This window comes from Anomaloglossus baeobatrachus, chromosome 1, assembly GCF_048569485.1.
Source record: "Anomaloglossus baeobatrachus isolate aAnoBae1 chromosome 1, aAnoBae1.hap1, whole genome shotgun sequence".
NCBI classification, from domain to species: Eukaryota; Metazoa; Chordata; class Amphibia; order Anura; family Aromobatidae; genus Anomaloglossus; species Anomaloglossus baeobatrachus.
The window spans coordinates 526,643,164-526,659,525 of NC_134353.1; the positions used below are offsets into that span (position 1 = coordinate 526,643,164).

General features: G+C 49.2%; 1 protein-coding gene across 1 annotated transcript in view; it reads right to left on the minus strand.

Moving 5' to 3' along the window:
- LOC142311089 (uncharacterized) overlaps positions 1–16,362 on the minus strand; it is a 72,603-nt gene that overhangs the window by 10,707 nt on the left and 45,534 nt on the right. Inside the window, exons 22-24 of the mRNA XM_075349214.1 lie at positions 10,497–10,607; positions 9,406–9,570; positions 9,154–9,192 (exon numbers count right to left, since the gene is read on the minus strand). Coding sequence (XP_075205329.1) covers positions 9,154–9,192; positions 9,406–9,570; positions 10,497–10,607 — 315 coding nt within the window. The remainder of the gene's footprint in view (positions 1–9,153; positions 9,193–9,405; positions 9,571–10,496; positions 10,608–16,362) is intronic.

Consider the following 16,362-nt stretch of genomic DNA (forward strand, 5'->3'; position numbering starts at 1 on the left):
CACCACGACCCGTGGGTGGTGTCACGACCCGTTACACGACCACCATCCTCCCACCGCCTACTCCCCTTAACAAGAGTGACGTGGCCCCCTATCCGGAGGCGCTTGTGCCACTGACGGCCCAAGCCCGGACCTCAAGCGGCTCAGCCCGAGCAAGCGGAGGGAGCGGCCGGGCCCCTCTCAGGGCGGTACACGTATACTCTTTCTGGCATCACGAACAGGATTCGGACAGTCCACTTACCTGTGGAAAGTGCGCCTTAGAAGTTTCCGTTAGCGGCATGCTGCCGAAAAAGTTGAAGCCCCGCCATCTTGGCGCGAAAGTTTCCCGCTCGAGTCGTCTTCGCCAAGCAGTGAAGGCGTGAAAAGAGAAGCCCCGCCCCCGGAAGAGGAGTGTTAAGAGAAAACCAAGGGGGCGGCGGGCGAGAAGGCTGCCGGATGTAACCGAGGACTCCAGGACCCTGCATCCATTCCGTTCCTGGACCCACACTGTGCAGCATGGCGCCTCCTGTCCCGCGTCCCGATACCCTGGAGCCCGCGCAAGGAACAGCGGCGTGGGTGAAGGCCCGGACGGAGGAGATGTGTCGCCGCCTCCAGCACCAGGTGAGCTTCCTGGTGGAGCACTGGGCGGCGGAGATGGGGGAAATAGTGGCTGCTGTGCGGGCCCGTGAGAGGATGATGGTGTTGGCAGGGTGGGGAGGCGCCCACGTCCCTATGCCCTTGAGGGGTCGGCCATCGCGGCTGAGGGGCTCGGTCTGCTGTTGCCCGCCATACCACCTCCTCCATTGCCCGCAACAGTGGTTGCTGCTCCTCCACCCGTATCCCCACCCCCAACATCGGTGACTGAGTACGTCCCGGGCGCTCATGGGAAGTTACTGGAGAAGGCAGGCCTGGACCTGCAATGGAACCCGGCCGCGCAGAGCCCGTTGCCGGAAGAGGCCCGTTACCGGACGGCACCTGAACCGGAGGCGATGCCGAGGGCTCCGGAAGTGGCCGCACCCAAAGGTACCCAGGCTCCAGCAACCCGCTGGGCCAAGAAGGCCCCAAAGGCAAAATACACTGCTCCAGGGTCGCGGGCCTCAGCTGAGGTTCCGCGGGGAGGCAGCTGCAGGGCAGCAGAGCCGGCCGCGACACAGCGGCGCTCCCCTCCGAGGGTGTTGATAGTGGTCAACATGGGAGAGCGCCGGCTGGGCCAGACCCCCACTGAAGCAGACCCCGGGTATGGAAACCCACCGTACTGGGAGCGGCAGCCCAGCCAGTTGAGTCGGGAGATTGCGGCCCGTGAAAGGAAGAGAGAGGAGGTGCTAGCCCGTACCATCGAGGGGAAGGAGCACCTAAGGAACGCTGGCTACTGGGTACTAGGCCCCACCCACCAGGGTCAGGTCCGGAGCTTCAATAAGGACAAGGGCTGGGGATTCTTGTACGACCCCGGTCTGGAAGTGGAGGTGTTCTTTTCCCAAAGGGATGTAAACAGCTATCTCCCGTTCGGCACCCGGACCGTGACCTCCTACCCGGCGACTTGGTGCACTACACCCGGCACTGAGGGGAGAGGGGCTGGTTTACCCTAGATGTCCGGAGTGGCAGACAGCCCCCTCCTCCACCGTACACCCCCGATGTGGAGGTTGAGGAAGAGGAACCTCCCGCTGAGTAAGTGGAAATCCGTTGCAGCTAAGAGGACCCGTCCCCATTGGGACTTGTGTGATGTTGAAACCCCTGTTGCGTGAGTGCCTTCTCATGGACAAGGCCGTGGACTTGCCGGCCACCCAAAAACTTTTGATCTTGTAAATATTTCCCTATCCTGCCCCCCTTTATCATGCCTTCCCATTCCATTGGCCTCCAGAGAGGCAGATTGGAGGTAGGACCCGCAGCAGAGCAGGCTGGGGTCCGGTCACCACCGGGACCGGTGACTATCCTCCGGGGAGCCCTTTAACAACTGCCGGGTGCGCTGTACTGTACCCGTTCCCACCTGGGAGACCTACAGTGTTCCTGTTTCCGGACTGGGGAAAAAGGGTGCTGCCCATTTCTAAGGGGCAGCATCAAGGCTAGGTTGATTGGGTGGGAAAGGCGGAAGGACATGGACCCGTTCCCATTTAATAAAGTTTAAAATGTTAAAGTAAAATGCCTCCCGTTAAGGGAAGACCTTCAGTAACCATAGTTTGTACAAATGTTATTATAATTGTAAGTGTTTTCCCGTTTTTCTTTCCCGTTTTACAGTTTGAAAAATAAAAATTAACCGGAGTTGGTCGGGCAGCCCGCGGACGGTCTGCATTAAACCAAGGGGGTATGTGACGCCCTGGACCCCAGGGGTCACAGGTAATTACATCAGCCACATACACACACACCCCCATCCCCTGTGAGGTCACATACAGTTAGGTCCAGAAATATTTGGACAGTGACACAATTTTCGCGAGTTGGGCTCTGCATGCCACCACATTGGAATTGAAATGAAACCTCTACAACAGAATTCAAGTGCAGATTGTAACGTTTAATTTGAAGGTTTGAACAAAAATATCTGATAGAAATTGTAGGAATTGTACACATTTCTTTACAAACACTCCACATTTTAGGAGGTCAAAAGTAATTGGACAAATAAACCAAACCCAAACAAAATAATTTTATTTGCAATATTTTGTTGCGAATCCTTTGGAGGCAATCACTGCCTTAAGTCTGGAACCCATGGACATCACCAAACGCTGGGTTTCCTCCTTCTTAATGCTTTGCCAGGCCTTTACAGCCGCAGCCTTCAGGTCTTGCTTGTTTGTGGGTCTTTCCGTCTTAAGTCTGGATTTGAGCAAGTGAAATGCATGCTCAATTGGGTTAAGATCTGGTGATTGACTTGGCTATTGCAGAATGTTCCACTTTTTAGCACTCATGAACTCCTGGGTAGCTTTGGCTGTATGCTTGGGGTCATTGTCCATCTGTACTATGAAGCGCCGTCCGATCAACTTTGCGGCATTTGGCTGAATCTGGGCTGAAAGTATATCCCGGTACACTTCAGAATTCATCCGGCTACTCTTGTCTGCTGTTATGTCATCAATAAACACAAGTGACCCAGTGCCATTGAAAGCCATGCATGCCCATGCCATCACGTTGCCTCCACCATGTTTTACAGAGGATGTGGTGTGCCTTGGATCATGTGCCGTTCCCTTTCTTCTCCAAACTTTTTTCTTCCCATCATTCTGGTACAGGTTGATCTTTGTCTCATCTGTCCATAGAATACTTTTCCAGAACTGAGCTGGCTTCATGAGGTGTTTTTTCAGCAAATTTAACTCTGGCCTGTCTATTTTTGGAATTGATGAATGGTTTGCATCTAGATGTGAACCCTTTGTATTTACTTTCATGGAGTCTTCTCTTTACTGTTGACTTAGAGACAGATACACCTACTTCACTGAGAGTGTTCTGGACTTCAGTTGATGTTGTGAACGGGTTCTTCTTCACCAAAGAAAGTATGCGGCGATCATCCACCACTGTTGTCATCCGTGGACGCCCAGGCCTTTTTGAGTTCCCAAGCTCACCAGTCAATTCCTTTTTTCTCAGAATGTACCTGACTGTTGATTTTGCTACTCCAAGCATGTCTGCTATCTCTCTGATGGATTTTTTGTTTTTTTTCAGCCTCAGGATGTTCTGCTTCACCTCAATTGAGAGTTCCTTAGACCGCATGTTGTCTGGTCACAGCAACAGCTTCCAAATGCAAAACCACACACCTGTAATCAACCTCAGACCTTTTAACTACTTCATTGATTACAGGTTAACGAGGGAGACGCCTTCAGAGTTAATTGCAGCCCTTAGAGTCGCTTGTCCAATTACTTTTGGTCCCTTTAAAAAGAGGAGGCTATGCATTACAGAGCTATGATTCCTAAACCCTTTCTCCGATTTGGATGTGAAAACTCTCATATTGCAGCTGGGAGTGTGCACTTTCAGCCCATTTTATATATATAATTGTATTTCTGAACATGTTTTTGTAAACAGCTAAAATAACAAAACTTGTGTCACTGTCCAAATATTTCTGGACCTAACTGTACATGTCACCCGATAGGGAGACCTGATGCCTCCTCCAGGGAAAGTAGAGCACACCAGGTGGGCGGAGTCAGGCGGAAAGACACGCCCACCGAGGAGACTACTGTCCTGGGGCAGGAAGTTCAAACAGTGAAGTTCTGGAGAGAGTAGTGACAGGAGTTGCAGAGCTATGGGGAGATAAGGTATGCACACCAGTGACTATGGAAGGGGAATACATGGAATAGCAGAAACTGCTGTGTGAATACTGACATGAAAAATTCAATAGCTATTTGTAAGAATGAAATGTGAAAAATGGAACCTGCATTACTGCCATGAATATATGAATAAAGAGAAATTTAGCTACTGAATTGATCAATGCAGAAGAGCCCCAACACTACGCCAAAGTATTTCTCTACGTTGGGGTCCCTAGCTTGTGTGTGTCCTCTCATGCAGTTAAAAAACTTACCGTGTATGGGACGCTGAGACCCAGGCTATATATACGATGTGGATTGGCAATAGGTGTGTGTGGGGAGGGTTCACAAACGAAAAACTACTAACATTAAGGAATAACGTTTGGAACTCCATTCTATGTCTGAACTGGGTGCAAAAAAACTAAAAAACATCACTATGGGGAGATAAGGTATGCACACCAGTGACTATGGAAGGGGAATACATGGAATAGCAGAAACTGCTGTGTGAATACTGACATGAAAAATTCAATAGCTATTTGTAAGAATGAAATGTGAAAAATGGAACCTGCATTACTGCCATGAATATATGAATAAAGAGAAATTTAGCTACTGAATTGATCAATGCAGAAGAGCCCCAACACTACGCCAAAGTATTTCTCTACGTTGGGGTCCCTAGCTTGTGTGTGTCCTCTCATGCAGTTAAAAAACTTATGCAGTTAAAAAACTTACCGTGTATGGGACGCTGAGACCCAGGCTATATATACGATGTGGATTGGCAATAGGTGTGTGTGGGGAGGGTTCACAAACGAAAAACTACTAACATTAAGGAATAACGTTTGGAACTCCATTCTATGTCTGAACTGGGTGCAAAAAACCTAAAAAACATCACTATGGGGAGATAAGGTATGCACACCAGTGACTATGGAAGGGGAATACATGGAATAGCAGAAACTGCTGTGTGAATACTGACATGAAAAATTCAATAGCTATTTGTAAGAATGAAATGTGAAAAATGGAACCTGCATTACTGCCATGAATATATGAATAAGGAGAAATTTAGCTACTGAATTGATCAATGCAGAAGAGCCCCAACACTACGCCAAAGTATTTCTCTACGTTGGGGTCCCTAGCTTGTGTGTGTCCTCTCATGCAGTTAAAAAACTTACCGTGTATGGGACGCTGAGACCCAGGCTATGGGACGCTTTTTGCACCCAGTTCAGACATAGAATGGAGTTCCAAACGTTATTCCTTAATGTTAGTAGTTTTTCGTTTGTGAACCCTCCCCACACACACCTATTGCCAATCCACATCGTATATATAGCCTGGGTCTCAGCGTCCCATACACGGTAAGTTTTTTAACTGCATGAGAGGACACACACAAGCTAGGGACCCCAACGTAGAGAAATACTTTGGCGTAGTGTTGGGGCTCTTCTGCATTGATCAATTCAGTAGCTAAATTTCTCTTTATTCATATATTCATGGCAGTAATGCAGGTTCCATTTTTCACATTTCATTCTTACAAATAGCTATTGAATTTTTCATGTCAGTATTCACACAGCAGTTTCTGCTATTCCATGTATTCCCCTTCCATAGTCACTGGTGTGCATACCTTATCTCCCCATAGTGATGTTTTTTAGGTTTTTTGCACCCAGTTCAGACATAGAATGGAGTTCCAAACGTTATTCCTTAATGTTAGTAGTTTTTCGTTTGTGAACCCTCCCCACACACACCTATTGCCAATCCACATCGTATATATAGCCTGGGTCTCAGCGTCCCATACACGGTAAGTTTTTTAACTGCATGAGAGGACACACACAAGCTAGGGACCCCAACGTAGAGAAATACTTTGGCGTAGTGTTGGGGCTCTTCTGCATTGATCAATTCAGTAGCTAAATTTCTCTTTATTCATATATTCATGGCAGTAATGCAGGTTCCATTTTTCACATTTCATTCTTACAAATAGCTATTGAATTTTTCATGTCAGTATTCACACAGCAGTTTCTGCTATTCCATGTATTCCCCTTCCATAGTCACTGGTGTGCATACCTTATCTCCCCATAGTGATGTTTTTTAGGTTTTTTGCACCCAGTTCAGACATAGAATGGAGTTCCAAACGTTATTCCTTAATGTTAGTAGTTTTTCGTTTGTGAACCCTCCCCACACACACCTATTGCCAATCCACATCGTATATATAGCCTGGGTCTCAGCGTCCCATACACGGTAAGTTTTTTAACTGCATAAGTTTTTTAACTGCATGAGAGGACACACACAAGCTAGGGACCCCAACGTAGAGAAATACTTTGGCGTAGTGTTGGGGCTCTTCTGCATTGATCAATTCAGTAGCTAAATTTCTCTTTATTCATATATTCATGGCAGTAATGCAGGTTCCATTTTTCACATTTCATTCTTACAAATAGCTATTGAATTTTTCATGTCAGTATTCACACAGCAGTTTCTGCTATTCCATGTATTCCCCTTCCATAGTCACTGGTGTGCATACCTTATCTCCCCATAGTGATGTTTTTTAGGTTTTTTGCACCCAGTTCAGACATAGAATGGAGTTCCAAACGTTATTCCTTAATGTTAGTAGTTTTTCGTTTGTGAACCCTCCCCACACACACCTATTGCCAATCCACATCGTATATATAGCCTGGGTCTCAGCGTCCCATACACGGTAAGTTTTTTAACTGCATGAGAGGACACACACAAGCTAGGGACCCCAACGTAGAGAAATACTTTGGCGTAGTGTTGGGGCTCTTCTGCATTGATCAATTCAGTAGCTAAATTTCTCTTTATTCATATATTCATGGCAGTAATGCAGGTTCCATTTTTCACATTTCATTCTTACAAATAGCTATTGAATTTTTCATGTCAGTATTCACACAGCAGTTTCTGCTATTCCATGTATTCCCCTTCCATAGTCACTGGTGTGCATACCTTATCTCCCCATAGTGATGTTTTTTAGGTTTTTTGCACCCAGTTCAGACATAGAATGGAGTTCCAAACGTTATTCCTTAATGTTAGTAGTTTTTCGTTTGTGAACCCTCCCCACACACACCTATTGCCAATCCACATCGTATATATAGCCTGGGTCTCAGCGTCCCATACACGGTAAGTTTTTTAACTGCATGAGAGGACACACACAAGCTAGGGACCCCAACGTAGAGAAATACTTTGGCGTAGTGTTGGGGCTCTTCTGCATTGATCAATTCAGTAGCTAAATTTCTCTTTATTCATATATTCATGGCAGTAATGCAGGTTCCATTTTTCACATTTCATTCTTACAAATAGCTATTGAATTTTTCATGTCAGTATTCACACAGCAGTTTCTGCTATTCCATGTATTCCCCTTCCATAGTCACTGGTGTGCATACCTTATCTCCCCATAGTGATGTTTTTTAGGTTTTTTGCACCCAGTTCAGACATAGAATGGAGTTCCAAACGTTATTCCTTAATGTTAGTAGTTTTTCGTTTGTGAACCCTCCCCACACACACCTATTGCCAATCCACATCGTATATATAGCCTGGGTCTCAGCGTCCCATACACGGTAAGTTTTTTAACTGCATGAGAGGACACACACAAGCTAGGGACCCCAACGTAGAGAAATACTTTGGCGTAGTGTTGGGGCTCTTCTGCATTGATCAATTCAGTAGCTAAATTTCTCTTTATTCATATATTCATGGCAGTAATGCAGGTTCCATTTTTCACATTTCATTCTTACAAATAGCTATTGAATTTTTCATGTCAGTATTCACACAGCAGTTTCTGCTATTCCATGTATTCCCCTTCCATAGTCACTGGTGTGCATACCTTATCTCCCCATAGTGATGTTTTTTAGGTTTTTTGCACCCAGTTCAGACATAGAATGGAGTTCCAAACGTTATTCCTTAATGTTAGGAGTTGCAGAGCTGTCAGGGACCCGGGTAAGAGCCTGGGCCCCTTGGAAAACGTCAGACAGGCAGGCGGTGGTGGCCGTCTGCAGGAGTACCGGTACAGCAACCAGCGGAACCGTACGGACCGGGCCTGGGTTGTGGCCCGCCGGTCCCGAACCGGGGAGTCAAACGTGTACCGGAGCACCAAACAGAAGGGTACTCAGACCCCGTCCTAGCTTAGAAGCCACTGAGTATAGGCAAATTGACTGATTGCTGGCCGGACCTCAGGGGTTCATCCACAACCAAAGTCCTGAAAGAAGGCAAAAGCCCACGGAGATCGGGTGAGCGCCACCGCCAAGGGCCAAACACCCAACTGGCCAGCGCCTGCGGGCACCCGAGGGCTCCTCCGGCAGCTCAACGCCGGGGAGCGGGCCACCACTGCTTAGACAGGGGGGGGCCGAAACACAAACATCCAGAGGTGCACGGGAAAAGGGGCCACCATCAACCCCACAGGAGACATCAATAGCCAGCCGCGGGGACCGACCACTACCGAACTTTGGTTTACCAGTGACTCAGTGTGAATTAATTGTGAGTACACCAGTGCCATCCGGGCACGATGCACTACATCGCGGCACGGCGTCCTGCACCCAGACTACAACAACCACCAACCCTCACAGTCCCCCACCGGGCCCCGGGACACACCGCCCCTACCCATGGAGGGGCTAACATCTCGGCTGCGGCCGCAGCACCGATCCCGGACGAGCCCGACATTATTTCAGCCACAGCGGTGGTGCTTCTCCCGTCACCACGACCCGTGGGTGGCGTCACGACCCGTTACACGACCACCATCCTCCCACCGCCTACTCCCCTTAACAAGAGTGACGTGGCCCCCGGTCTGGAGGCGCTCGTGCCACCGACAGCCCGAGCCCGGACCTCGAGCGGCTCGGCCCGAGGAAGCGGAAGAAGCGTCCGGGCCCCTCTCAGGGCGGTACACCTCTAGCACCCACTCACCCCAGGATTACACCTCTATACCACTGTACAGGGAGACTCCTATAGTTACACCTAAAGACATAGGGGCATAACTCTATAACATAATTACCGGAAATAGATCTCGGTCTCCGTCACAGTCTTTTTCCATCTGTTTAAGAAATATAAAAGAAAAATAAGACATGTACTGTTATAAAATGATAAGAAAAAATAGATGTTCATTCATCAAAACTTCATAACAACCAAACAGATTGCCATTTTTCTGTGATTGTAAGAAGCTTTTCTGGTGACTGAGTAGAGTGCGGATTAACCCCAGATAATGGGACAACAGTCACTTTCAGGGATCCTAGTATGCAACACATACATCTCATCCAAGAAGTCATCCATGTCCTCCATTTCATCCGGGTAGTTGTCCATGTCCTCAATTTCTTCCGGGTAGTTGTAAATATCCTCCATCTCATCCGGGTAGTTAGAAATATCCTCCATCTCATCCGGGTAGTTGCATAACCGGCTGTAGTAATTATTGGCACTATTTGGGGATATCACACTTTTTAATCACTATTTATGAGTATATAATGTAGAGTGATGTACAAAAATGGTAATTATGGCATTGTTTCTTTTATTTTTAGCTGTGTTCAGGATAAATAATGATAGTCTTATAGTACATGTTGCAGATGAGACAATACTATAATAATAGCTGTTTACAACGTACGTTTTTTATTTTTACAGATTAAACCAATTTTTTAATTGTGAAAACTGGAATTTTGAGGAGGGTGTTTTTACATTTTTTTAAATAATTTAAAAGCAATTTTTATGACATTTCTTAGTCCATGAAGGGGACTTGAACATGAGATCTTATGATCGCATTAGTAATACACAGCATTGGTCAAGCAGTGCTGTGTATTATACTGTCCCTTCATTCCTTCACTGACAGGTCATCTATAAGGCCCTGCCTCTGTTGGGATCTGGTACATGGCAGACCTGGAGGTCTTTGCCAAGTCTCTGGGTGCCATATCAACCCACTGGCTATACCGATTGGTGCTGTGGGTGCCAATGGGCTAACAGAGTAATCTCCTTCTGTGCCACTGTCACTATTGACAGCAGCACAGCTAGGATTGGTCAGAACACCAATTCCAGCAGTTACAGAGGTGACCAGCCGTCTATATCAGTTGCGCTCCTGCAGCTGATCGCACAGGTAGAGACGCTGTACCATGCAATCAGTATGGCACAGATATCCATCATGGGGCACTAGGTGACATGTGCTCATGACTGATATGTACATCATAAAGCATTAATAGGTTAAAGGGAGTCTGCCGGGGCACAATTATATGATAAAGTAAGCGTATCTTGCCCTATGTATGCAGCTCGCCCTAGGAAAAGTCATCAATTAAGGTCCTATACCCATCTATAGTGTTTGTACATAATTAGTTGATGGTAGCTGCATTCTTTACTTACCCACTGATGTTATCATATCCGCTTTCTTTATCTGTATCCATCTCACAATGTCCTATATCTTGACTGTCTCCATTATAGTCCTCAAATCCATCTTCCTCCTCATCTTCCTCACTATTCAAAAGCACATAATATACACTCCACAACATGGAAATTGCAACACCAAGAAGGAAAAATCATGGAGTTATGAAAATCGACATATTATTGATATGGAAATGATGAAAAACTGGAAAAAAGTTTTGAACACCTCGTTTTACTCAGGATGGAGCATGAGCTGCACGTGCAGAAATACATCTACTTAGACACCTTGGCATGTTATTAATGGTGGACTGGGGAATGTTCTGCTACCCTGAACACACTTTCTCATGTAAATCATCAATATCCGCTTCTGGCAGCTGCCTTTGCATTTTCTGACCAATGACATCCCAGATATGCTCGACAGGCCATGTAAGCTGCTCACAGTAGCATAGGCAATGTGTGGCCTGGCATTGTGTTTTAAAACAGATCCTGGTTCATTTTCACTTGTGAAGGCTTCTTTATGGCATTGTACCCATAATCCTAAAACTAATTTTTCGGCTATCACTGTGTCTAAGAGAAAAGCAGGACTCCTCACTGCACTTATCTCCCATCGATCATATCTGGGACATCATGGGTTGGTAAGCTGGATGGTAAGGGAGCTGCCACCAGTGGATCTTGATGATTTGCATACTTAAGGATATTGATAAAGAAATGTACAGGAGTGTTCAGGAGTGACATCCCATATTTAACTTTATCACGTACAGTATAAATACTATAACTTTGGACCTTTTACTTAATAGAAACATATAGCGTGTATATATATATATATATATATATATATATATATATATATATATATATATATATATGTATGTACGGCCGGTACGTCTCGCCCCGGTTGTGCTCCCTCCATGTATAGAAAGCAACTCCACTCCAGGGTTAATGCTGTTTCCCTGCAGGCTGAAAGGAGGGTTAAAAGGAAACAGGAACATGGGCGTGGGCCCCTAGTGTGAGGGAGTGAACACAACTCCCTGAGTTTCTGCCAAAGAAACACATGTGAGCCATTTCTGGAACCTGGCTTGTTGGTCCAGGAGGAGGACATTCCGGAACGTGTTGTGTGCTGTTTTGGACTTTGTTTGTGCAATAAACCGTGTGCTGTGACCATTGGTGCCTGGATCCCGTGTCTTCTGCCGCGCAGCCGACCACGCTACCTCACAGATGGTGGAGAATGCGGGCATGCCAGCCCGGCGAGGTGTAGCATCCATCCCTGGTGACGTAGTAGCGCATGTCCTGGATTCGAGCGGCTATACTACAGCCCAAACCCGGCGACGCCATGGAGGACATACTAAAGCAGCTGGCTCAGGCTAATGCACAGCAACAACAGACCAATGCACACCTGCTCCGGTCGTTGGATCGTCAGCAGCAACAGCACCAGCACTCCTTGCAATTGCAGGAACAAAGGCACCAAGTCCCGATGGTTCTCCTGGCCAAGTCGATCCGTGCCGGACCGGCAGCAACAACCCCAGGACCGGGTGACGACAGCAGCGTCCGGAAAGCGGTGAGACAAGCGTTGCAAAAGATGACCCCGGGGGATGATGTGGAAGCGTTCCTGGCGGTGTTTGAGTGGGTGGCCGAGCGGGAGAAGCTGCCGACCCCCCAGTGGGCTGAGGTATTGTCGCCCTATCTGACGGGGGAGCCCCAAAAAGCGTACCTGGACCTCTGTACCGAGGACGCCATAGAATATGAGACCCTGAAAGCCGAAATACTTGCTCGGTTGGGAGTGAATACCTATGTACGGGCTCAGCGGGTAAATCAGTGGTTCTATGAGGAAGTCAAACCCGTACACTCCCAGGCCTATGACTTGTTGCATCTGGTAAAGAAGTGGTTGCAGCCTGACACTGAGCCCTGCGCAAATGGTGGAGAGGGTAGTGGTTGATCGCTTTGTGCGCACTTTACCCGTCACCATTCAACGGTGGGTAGGACAGGGCGACCCAAGTACCCTGGACCAATTAGTGTGCCTGGTGGAGCGGCATGTGGCTACGCAGGACTTGATACGGGACACTGAGAGTTTGCGTGCCGCCCGTCGGTCCGGCCCCTCCCAGCCTCGGGCCAAGGACCCACCGCTGACACCGGTGCGGGAGTCCGCTACCGTCCCGTCTGAGGCCGCGCCCGCCGTCCCTGAGGTCCGGAAGGCTATGTACCCTAAACGACAACTCATCAAGGGGGTTTCCTTCCCTATTAGATGTTGCGGTGCCAGCGGGTTGGACATATGGAAGCCCAGTGTCCACTCACCACGGAGCCCATGGATTGTGGGGTTACCCGGCGGGGTTCAATGTATGCTCAGGCGGTGAGTACCGCAGACCTTGTCTCCCCGGAGACTGAGCCCCACTTGTGCCAAATACAGGTGAATGGATGTCCGGTTACCGGCTTGTTGGATTCCGGAAGCTTAGTAACCCTTGTGCGATCAACCCTAATGGCTGAAGTAAAGGCCACAGGACGTACAGTGGGGGTGGTTTGCATACATGGGGACCGCCGAGACTATCCCACGGGGGTTGTCACCATCACAGCACCCTGCGGTCAGGTGCAACATGAGGTGGGACTTATGAACTCTCTTCCCTATGACGTGATCCTAGGAAGGGATCTGCCGTATTTTTGGACTCTATGGAAGGGGCCTCCTAAGTCCCCTCAGGTATTGGACAGTCCGGGACCTGAGCCCGACAATCCCGAATCTGGGACGCCTGCCGTAGGGGTCCCCATGATAGGGACAGAATGTGAACCCGATAGGTCACCCTTAGAGGTATTGGCAGGAGAGGCTGAGATGGTCGAGCCCATCCCGGAGTTGGAGGCGTCCCCAGATACATTTGGGACAGCCCAACTCCAGGACCCTACATTAATACATGCCCGGAGTCGGGTGACAGTGGTTGACGGGGTGGCACAGCTGCCCGGTGCCCAGGTAAGGTACCCCCATTTCGCTCTTAAGCAGGATTTACTCTACCGGGTAGATGAAATACGGGGCGTGGGGGTAGAGCAGTTGGTGGTGCCCCAGCCGTATCGCCGGCGGGTCCTCGACTTGGCTCATAAACACCTGATGAGTGGCCACCTAGGGGTCAAGAAAATGCAGGAGCGAATATTGCAAAGGTTCTATTGGCCCGGGGTCTTTGGGGAGGTAAAACGGTTCTGCGAAACCTGCCCGGAGTGTCAGCTTACCGCACCCCTGGCCCACTTTCGCAGTCCGTTGGTACCGTTACCCATTATAGAAGTCCCTTTTGAACGGATAGGGATGGATCTGGTGGGGCCCCTCGTAAAGTCCGCTCGAGGGCAGCAACACATCCTAGTGATCGTTGACTATGCCACCCGGTATCCAGAGGCGATACCTCTCAGACATACTGCAGCGAAGCTTATAGCTCGGGAGTTGTTTGCTGTGTTCTGCCGGGTGGGGTTGCCCAAGGAGATCCTTACGGATCAGGGGACCCCATTCATGTCTAAAGTGACCAAAGAGCTATGCCGGCTACTCCAGATCAAGCAGTTGCGTACGTCTGTGTATCATCCTCAAATGGACGGTTTAGTCGAGCGATTCAATAAAACCCTGAAAACCATGCTCAAAAGGGTGATTTCCAAAGACGGGAAAGACTGGGACATGATGCTTCCCTATTTGATGTTTGCCATCCGAGAGGTGCCACAGGCATCCACGGGGTTTTCGCCTTTTGAGTTGTTATACGGGTGACATCCCCGGGGATTGTTGGACCTGGCAAAGGAAACATGGGAGCAGGAGCCCACCCCCCATAAAAGTGTGATTGAACACATTTTAGGAATGCAGAACCGCATAAGCGCGGTCATGCCAATTGTGAAGGAGCATTTACAGGAGGCTCAGGCCGCGCAAAGCGGCCGCTACAATAGACAAGCCACCGTGCGGACCTTTAACCCCGGGGATCGGGTGCTGGTATTGGTCACCACGGCAGAGAATAAATTCCTGGCTCAGTGGCAAGGCCCCTACGAGATAAAGGAAAGAATTGGGGTGGTCAACTATAAGGTATTGCAGCCCGGTAGGTGGAAACCTGAACAAATATACCATGTCAACCTGTTAAAACCTTGGCAGGAACGGGAAAGCCTGATGGTTGATTTTTCCCCCATCTCCCTCCTCTTCGGGTCGTTCAAACCCGGCTCCAGCGACCCCCGGAGAGGACGAACCGGAAGTAAGGATTGGAGAAGCCCTCACCAAGCAACAGAGGTGAGAGGCCAGACGGCTGGTTCAGCAGAACCCTGATGTCTTCTCCGAGCTGCCTGGTAGGACCAGTCTGATACGACATGACATTGTCACCGAGCCTCACCTGAAGGTACGCCTGAAGCCATACCGGGTGCCGGAGGCTCGAAGACAAGCCATATCAGAGGAAGTGAAGACAATGCTACGCCTGGGGGTCATCGAAAAATCCCGGAGTGAATGGGCTAGTCCCATTGTCCTAATACCAAAACCCGATGGCTCCTTAAGGTTCTGCAATGACTTTAGGAGATTGAACGAAATATCCAAGTTCGATCTCTACCCCATGCCCCGGGTGGATGAGCTGATTGATAGGCTGGGACAGGCGCGATATTTCACCACGCTCGACCTGACCAAGGGGTACTGGCAGGTGCCACTGACGGAGTCCGCCAAGGAGAAAACCGCTTTTGTTACGCCGGAGGGTCTCTTCCACTATGTTGTCTTGCCTTTTGGGTTACATGGCGCTCCAGCCACGTTCCAGAGGTTGATGGACTTGGTGCTGGAACCCCACCAGGCGTATGCATCAGCGTACATTGATGACATCATTATTTACAGCTCCGAGTGGCAGACCCACTTGGAACAGGTACAAGCGGTGGTGAACGCGCTCCGAACAGCCGGATTGACAGCCAATCCCAAGAAATGTGCGTTGGGGCTCACGGAAGCCCGCTACTTGGGCTACGTAATAGGCCAAGGAGTGATTAAGCTCCAAATTAACAAAGTTGAGGCGATCCAGAAGTGGCCTAGACCCCTGACCACGAAGCAGGTTAGGGCCTTCCTGGGTATCGTGGGGTACTACAGGAGGTTTGTAAAAAATTTTGCGGGACCATCAGCCCCCTTGACGGACCTTCTCAAAGGCAAGAAGTCCGTCATGGTGCGCTGGACTCCGCAGGCCGAGGACTCCTTCCGGGCCCTGAAGGGGGTCCTGTGCGGACAGCCCGTTCTTGTCAACCCTGATTTCCGGAAGGAGTTCATAGTACAGACTGACGCCTCTGAGGTCGGCCTGGGGGCAGTGCTGTCTCAGGTGGTTCAGCGGGAGGAACACCCCGTCACCTTCTTAAGTAGGAAGCTCACCCCTCCCGAGCGGAATTATAGCGTAGTGGAGAAGGAGTGCCTGGCGATCAAGTGGGCCTTGGAGTCCCTACGCTATTACCTGCTGGGGCGGCAGTTTCGCTTGGTGACTGATCACTCTCCGCTGGTCTGGATGAGGTCCGCCAAGGAACGGAATGCCCGGGTTACCCGGTGGTTCCTTTCTCTACAGAACTTCTGGTTTACGGTTGAACACCGGGCCGGTAGGTTGCAGGGCAACGCCGATGCCTTGTCCTGCGGCCCGTGTTTGATGGCGGGAGTTCAACCCCGCACGCTTGAACTGAGGGGGGGGTATGTGAGACTGTGACCGGGGTTGTCTATGACGGCCGGTTGTGCTCCCTCCATGTATAGAAAGCAACTCCACTCCAGGGTTAATGCTGTTTCCCTGCAGGCTGAATGGAGGGTTAAAAGGAAACAGGAACATGGGCGTGGGCCCCTAGTGTGAGGGAGTGAACACAACTCCCTGAGTTTCTGCCAAAGAAAAACATGTGAGCCATTTCTGGAACCTGG